Here is a 7,500-nt window from a genome sequence, read left to right as displayed (position 1 = left end):
CTGACACTGGTCACAGAACACCTGTCCAGACTGCTCCATCACACAGGTGGGACTGAAACTGAAGAACACAGACATATTTAAAGTCTGTCCATAAATTTAAAAAATGTATTTTTTTAAATTTTAAAGATGTATTTTTTAAATTTGGAATTAAACACAAAACAAACCTGTTGGACATTAGAGGACAGGCACACACCAGACAGTCATCAGCAGTTCCCTCTGAGGGGTCGCCGTAGAAACCAGGAAGACACTGATCACAGTGAGGACCGGTGGTATTATGGGTACAACCCTGAGGGACAGTTTCCATGGTAACAGTGTGAGAAACTCTAGTCAACATTACAATTGTGTTTAAACCTATATAAATGTATACATGTTTTCATCATTAACGAACCAAACTCATTAAATATAGCTCTCTGTATAAATGACCCAAAAATATAAATATAAATTACTGACTGACCAAACAGACTCCGTTGCTATCACACTCGGTGGCGTGGTCATTACACTCACACTGCAGACAGTTCCCTCCAAACAAAACTCCTCCCACTCTGAAAAAACCAGGGAGACATGCCTGCAACACAGAAATACACAATCAGAAATGCATATAAAAAAATACTCATCACAGTATGCAGGTGACTAACAGTAAAAAGGGAAGAGTCCAAACAGGAAGCTGAATGAAGTTAACTTCTGACCTCACAGGAAGTGCCACTGTATCCCCATGGACACTCACACATCTCCACAGCAACCGCCTGATCACCAGAAATGGAGATCGGGTCAGCCACATCCAGAGACAGGTAACTGAGACTGAAAGATAGGTAAGAGATGATAAACATAATATATCCAAGATCAGGAATATCCTGTCGCAAAATGATGCAGAAAAACTAGTTCATGCATTTGTTACCTCCAGACTAGATTATTGTAACTCTCTTTTGTCAGGGTGCTCTGGTAAGTCTCTAAAGACTCTTCAACTGGTCCAGAACGCTGCAGCTCGTGTACTAACCAGAACTAGGAAAAGGGACCACATTACTCCTGTGTTGGCTTCTCTGCACTGGCTCCCTATACAATCTAGAATAGAATTCAAGATCCTTCTTCTCACTTACAAAGCTCTAAATGGCCAGACACCACCACACACTTACCCATACTCCAAGTGCACCCCATATCCCTGCATATCCCATACCCCCTGTATAGCCTATTCTACCCCATAACCCTACTGTACCCTGGAATCCCCTGAAAAGATGGAGTCTGCATCAGTCGTCTTGAAGTGGGGGATCAGATGGGAACAGATAGTTTTAGTTTTCTGGATGTAATCTGAAGATTTTATTCTTACTATATCGGCCCATCAGTGGAGGCATTCACGTGAATTTTGACCTTCAGTGTGGTCACATCAGCAAGTACTGACAGCAGGTCATCACGAGTAACGCGGTGGCCCGTCTCAACTTTCACAAACTGCCGTGGTGCCATTGTTAAAGCAACTGAGCGCTCAGCCAGAGGAGAGAGAACCAGGAGGACAGGAAGTGAGAGATGAACAGCCTGACTGTTACCCTGGAAACAAAAGAGAGAAACAGAGTGTTGTAGTCCATAAAGACACTATGAAGGCTTTGATGTCATGTTTTGATTTACCAGATAGCAGCTTATTTTAGACATTTTTTCTCACCTCAATGATGATGTCACAGTGGGCAGGGAGAGAATGGTCTTCGTTGTCCAACGGGACATCATAAACCACAGAGAAGTTCAAGAAACCTCCATAGGATACGAGCTAGAGACAGACGGGCAGTAAGGTAAACAGACAGGTAGACAGAAAGACAGAATGGTAGACAAATATGAACACAGACAGTAAGGTTGCTGTTTACTAATTGATAGCATAATGACTAAATAGAAATAGTTGCAAACCTTGTTGCCAAGGAAATGCTTAGGTGCTGTCCACGACAACACTTCTTGGTGGGTGTGGCCTGAGGAGATGTTGACGGGGATGTGGAGGTCATTGCCATGGATGGTAGGGGAGATGTAAGGGGACTGAGAGGGGCGAAGCAAAGCATCTGTATGGTGAACCTAAAAAAATGTAAAATAATAAATTATTTTACAATAAAACCATTTGTTTGAATACAGGTGTGTGTTAACTGTTCAAATGTGTGTCTATGGTTTACCTGAGCTGTCAACCAGGCAGAGCTCTCACAGACATCCGACACACCAAAACAGAAACAGTCGGTGCAGCCGAGCGGATTACTGTCCTGCAGGTCATAGTAACCCGGTTTACACAGATCACAGTGAGCTCCCATCACATTGACCTAAGGAGGAGAGGATAGGTGAGTCCATACTCTTTTTAACATTATTAGAGAGACCTATTTAAACTGACCATGAGCAAGCAAAAGTGTCAAGAGAGAGAGAGAGAGAGAGGAGCTCAAGGGGGCCAGGTCCAGCAGTCTAAGTTTATAGCAGCATAACTAGGAGCTGGTCGATACCTGTACCAGCCCTAACTATAAGATTTATCACAATGGTACGTTTTCAGCCTATTCTTAAAAGTACAGAGTGTGTCTGCCTCCCGCATCCTGACTGGTAGATGATTCCAGAGGAGAGGGACCTAATAACTGAAGGCTCCACCTCCCATAGTACATTTAGAGACTGTACCACGAGCAGGCCTGATAACTGAAGGCTCTACGTCCCATAGTACATTTAGAGACTGTACCACGAGCAGGCCTGATAACTGAAGGCTCTACCTCCCATAGTACATTTAGAGACTGTAGGTACCACTAGCAGGCCTGCATTCTGGGACCGTAATGTTCTCGAGGGACAGTACGGCACTAGTAGCTCCTAAAGATAAGGTGGTGCCTGACCATTTAGAGCTTTGTAAGTGAGAAGAAGGATCTTGAATTCTATTCTAGACTGTATAGGGAGCCAGTGCAGAGAGGCCAACACAGGAGTAATGTGGTCCCTTTTCCTAGTTCTAGTCAGTACACGAGCTGCAGCGTTCTGGACTAGTTGAAGAGTCTTTAGAGACTTACCAGAGCACCCTGACAAAAGAGAGTTACAATAATCCAATCTGGAGGTAACAAATGCATGAACTAGTTTTTCTGCATCATTTTGCGACAGGATATTCCTGATCTTGGATATATTACGAAGGTGAAAATAGGCTGTTCTTGAAATTTGCCTGATGTGAGAGCTAAAGGATATATCTTGATCAAATAGAACTCCTAGATTCCTAACAGTGGTGCCATTACGGACAGTTATATAATTAAAAAAGTCAGTGTTATTACCTTGCAGATGCATGGGCTGCAGGGGTCTGAGTTGATGCTACCAGAGAGGTTGCACTCACAGCGAACACATTGAGGAAAATCTCTGTATCCAAATGCACAACGATCACACTGTCGACCTGTAAAACCCTCCTTACACACACACTGACCTGTTGAGACACCTGCTCATGCACACGCACACACACACACACACAGGCACACAAACACACACTCTTAGAACCAACTAAACAAACTAAATGTTAAAGGAAGAATATGTCAGAGATATGATCAAGCTGCTGTGTAGAGCATTGTAATGATAAATGTTAAATTGACCATAATAAAAACCTGGTTGTGTGTCGTCTCTGGTGCAGACTGAAGACTCGGATCCTTTTAGATCACAGTTACACTCCACACACGGAGAGTCTGAATATGGAGAGACCTACAAACATACACAAGAAAAATACATGCTTGGAAAAATGATGTCATTGTCAGTTCAAGTTATTAATACCATTCTAAATTAAAAGTAAGACCATGAGGTGTATATCAGCTTAATTCACACCTGGACTTTTCTACATGTAGTTCTGAATACTGTACAGGTGTGTAGTAGTACAGGTATTAGTTCTGAGTACTGTACAGGTGTGTAGTAGTACAGGTAGTAGTTCTGAGTACTGTACAGGTGTGTAGTAGCACAGGTAGTAGTTCTGAGTACAGTACAGGTGTGTAGTAGTACATGCACTGGTTCTTACTACCTCAGTTGGTCTGTAGAATCCATCAGAACAGTTCTCACAGTTGATGCCAGTAGTGTTCTGTTGACAGTCGATACAGACTCCGCCTCCTCGCCGAGCGCCGCGAGAGTTTAAACTCAGTGAGAGGTCAGAGACGGTCTGATTGTAGAAACAGTTGACAGCTTTGTTGTGACAATTACACTCTGAAAGACAAACAGGTGAGAGACACAGAGAGGTGAGAGACAGACAGGTGTGAGACAGACAGGTGGACACAGACAGCTGTGATTCAGACAGGGAAGAGACAGACAGGTGTTTCTTACGTTCACATGTATTCCCCTCAGAGATGGTTCCTGGTTGCCATGGCTGCTGGTGGTAACCAGGGCAACACTCATTACAGTTCTCTCCACAGGTGTTGTGCTCACACACACACTGCAGCTTCTGGAAACACACACACACAAACTCAAGTTAAAGTAAACCAAGATGTTCACCTTCTAAGGTAAACACACAGGTAAAGCAGGTTGTGGTTACCTTGCTAACAGGGTCCAACGGGCAGCTCTGGGCGTGGCCATAACAGATACACATCCCGCCCACAGAGATGTCCTTGATTGAGTAATAATACTAAAAAAACACAAACATTGAATTATGCATCATGTTGATCACACAAACATTAAGAGCTGTGTGTCTCTCTGAAAGCCTGTCTCACCCTCCGGGTAACGATGGGGTCGATTTCTCTGGGGTCCCTGCTGCTCAGTGTCATTAGGTCAGCGTTTAGCGTCCTGATTCGCTGAAGCCTCAGTCTGATGTAACGAGCCGAAGTGAAGTTCAAGAGTTCGGGGGTCGTATCATCAGCTCCAGGTCGCCCGTTAATCAGGGAGGTGTGGATCTGAGTGAGAAACAGTTAAAATAGAGACAGGTGAGAGGGAGAGAGACAAGTGAGAGACAGGTGAGAGAGAGAGACAGGTCAGAGATAGGTAGAGTACTTTATATTGATTTTAACTTTGGCAATGTAAACGTCTGTTTCTCATGCAAAAAGCCCTTTTGAATTGAATTGAGAGAGACAGAGAGACAAAGGTTAAGAAATACATTCAGGACAGACAGACGGACAGAATGCCTGTCTCACCTCTCCGTGTTCCAGAGGGTCCAGTTTTGAGTAGTAAGACGTGCAGATGACCTCCGTGTCACCCTTGTAGGTGGGTGACCCGAGTCTAGGAGTCATGTTGTAATGAGTCAAACACTCAGAATCACTGACAGCATAAAACTGCCAAGGTTCAAAGGTCAAACCGTCCATTGAGCGTTCCAGGATCCAATTACCTGACAGAGAGACAGGTCAAGTCAGGTCAGAGAGTCAGACAGTTCAGAAATGCCCCAAATGTAAAGACATTAGAGACACCTTCTTTCCCAGATTTAATGATCAAATCCCTGGCTTTCTTTGCCTCCCTAAAGAGGAACAGATGAGAATCACTCTGGGAGAAGAGAGCTGTAGAGATATCAGCAGAATATGTGTCTGCATGTCATCGAGTGAGAGACGGTTCTATGTAGGTTATTTATATTCAAGGTTCTTCATGTCACAATATAAGACATGTTTACTCATCTGTAAATAATTTTAATTTCTCTTTTATGTAATTGTATTTTTCTTCATTATTTAATTTCATATGTAAATGATTATAATGTGTATTGTATATTTTGCTTTGGCAACATGTTTAACCCAAACGTCATGCCAATAAAGCCATTTGAATTTGAATTTGACAGGTCAGCCTGGCTGGTCCAATAGAGTGAGAGACAGCCAGATCAGAGAGACAGACAGGTCAAACAGACAGAAAGGTCTCACCTGGTCGGGGAGAGTTGGCGGCCTTGATGATGATGTAAGCCACCTGAAAGATCTGAACAAAAAGGAAACAGTCATCACCTTCACCTGTTCTGTTTTTACCTGGTACTGTTTAGCCAATAGGATGCTTTCAGGCAAATAAGCTGACCATCAGCTGATGCGGCTTGCATGAGATCAGCTGTTACTGAAACTGTGGCATGATAACAGAGTGTGACTCCGTGGCCTGCCTGAACTAACGCTACGCTCAGGTCTTCCTTTAAAAACAGATCTTCTCTCTCAGAGAAATATGTTAATAAAAATTTAATTTCCCGTTTCAGGATTAATAAAATACATTTAAAATCAGAAACATATGAATATTATTTTACCTTCAGGTCCAGTGTGTGTACACATGTGTTACCTGTTTCAGATCCAGTGTAATGGAGACCCAGTGAAACTGCTGTCCATTTTTGATACTCGGACTCTGCCACCACTGATTGGTTCCATCGATGGCGTTTGTGATTGGATGACGCTCTGAACAACACAAAAAAGTAGTCTTATTAAAAATACCACTAATAGTTGTTATACTTCTGTAAAGTACTGTGAGTACTGGTCTAAAGCACTGGTCTAAAGCACTGTGAGTACTGGTCTAAAGCACTGTGAGTACTGGTCTAAAGCACCTCCTAATGCAAGCAGCAAAGCAGCTCCTAATGACTCCTGTCCTTTAGGGGGCCTGACTCCTAATGACTCCTGTCCTTTAGGGGGCCTGACTCCTAATGACTACTGTCCTTTAGGGGGCCTGACTCCTGCCTCCTTTAGGGGGCCTGACTCCTAATGACTCCTGTCCTTTAGGGGGCCTGACTCCTAATGACTCCTGCCTCCTTTAGGAGGCCTGACTCCTAATGACTACTGTCCTTCAGGGGGCCTGACTCCTGCCTCCTTTAGGGGGTCTGACTCCTAATGACTACTGTCCTTTAGGGGGCCTGACTCCTAATGACTCCTGTCCTTTAGGGGGCCTGACTCCTAATGACTCCTGCCTCCTTTAGGGGGCCTGACTCCTAATGACTACTGTCCTTTAGGGGGCCTGACTCCTAATGACTACTGTCCTTTAGGGGGCCTGACTCCTAATGACTCCTGCCTCCTTTAGGGGGCCTGACTCCTAATGACTCCTGTCTCCTTTAGGGGGCCTGACTCCTAATGACTACTGTCCTTTAGGGGGCCTGACTCCTAATGACTACTGTCCTTCAGGGGGCCTGACTCCTGCCTCCTTTAGGGGGTCTGACTCCTAATGACTACTGTCCTTTAGGGGGCCTGACTCCTAATGACTCCTGTCCTTTAGGGGGCCTGACTCCTAATGACTCCTGCCTCCTTTAGGGGGCCTGACTCCTAATGACTCCTGTCCTTTAGGGGGCCTGACTCCTAATGACTCCTGCCTCCTTTAGGGGGCCTGACTCCTAATGACTCCTGTCTCCTTTAGGGGGCCTGACTCCTAATGACTACTGTCCTTTAGGGGGCCTGACTCCTAATGACTACTGTCCTTTAGGGGGCCTGACTCCTAATGACTCCTGCCTCCTTTAGGGGGTCTGACTCCTAATGACTACTGTCCTTTAGGGGGCCTGACTCCTAATGACTACTGTCCTTTAGGGGGCCTGACTCCTAATGACTCCTGCCTCCTTTAGGGGGCCTGACTCCTAATGACTCCTGTCTCCTTTAGGGGGCCTGACTCCTAGTGACTACTGTCCTTTAGGGGGCC

General features: G+C 44.7%; 1 protein-coding gene across 1 annotated transcript in view; it reads right to left on the bottom strand.

Annotated features, from left to right (window-relative positions):
- Positions 1 to 7,500, bottom strand: part of lama1 (laminin, alpha 1) — a 62,786-nt gene that overhangs the window by 30,347 nt on the left and 24,939 nt on the right. Inside the window, exons 10-26 of the mRNA XM_061065154.1 lie at positions 6,169 to 6,281; positions 5,775 to 5,826; positions 5,067 to 5,257; positions 4,650 to 4,829; positions 4,475 to 4,564; positions 4,267 to 4,384; positions 3,971 to 4,149; positions 3,567 to 3,660; positions 3,246 to 3,403; positions 2,139 to 2,279; positions 1,885 to 2,043; positions 1,649 to 1,750; positions 1,322 to 1,536; positions 687 to 798; positions 455 to 565; positions 165 to 286; positions 1 to 58 (exon numbers count right to left, since the gene is read on the bottom strand). The exon at positions 1 to 58 is cut by the window's left edge and continues 29 nt beyond it. Coding sequence (XP_060921137.1) covers positions 1 to 58; positions 165 to 286; positions 455 to 565; positions 687 to 798; positions 1,322 to 1,536; positions 1,649 to 1,750; positions 1,885 to 2,043; positions 2,139 to 2,279; positions 3,246 to 3,403; positions 3,567 to 3,660; positions 3,971 to 4,149; positions 4,267 to 4,384; positions 4,475 to 4,564; positions 4,650 to 4,829; positions 5,067 to 5,257; positions 5,775 to 5,826; positions 6,169 to 6,281 — 2,195 coding nt within the window. The remainder of the gene's footprint in view (positions 59 to 164; positions 287 to 454; positions 566 to 686; positions 799 to 1,321; positions 1,537 to 1,648; positions 1,751 to 1,884; positions 2,044 to 2,138; positions 2,280 to 3,245; positions 3,404 to 3,566; positions 3,661 to 3,970; positions 4,150 to 4,266; positions 4,385 to 4,474; positions 4,565 to 4,649; positions 4,830 to 5,066; positions 5,258 to 5,774; positions 5,827 to 6,168; positions 6,282 to 7,500) is intronic.

The sequence above is a fragment of the Labrus mixtus genome, chromosome 19, assembly GCF_963584025.1.
Source record: "Labrus mixtus chromosome 19, fLabMix1.1, whole genome shotgun sequence".
Lineage (NCBI taxonomy): Eukaryota > Metazoa > Chordata > Actinopteri > Labriformes > Labridae > Labrus > Labrus mixtus.
The sequence above is the reverse complement of the archived record's forward strand: the minus strand, read 5'-3'. Positions and strand labels throughout refer to the sequence as shown.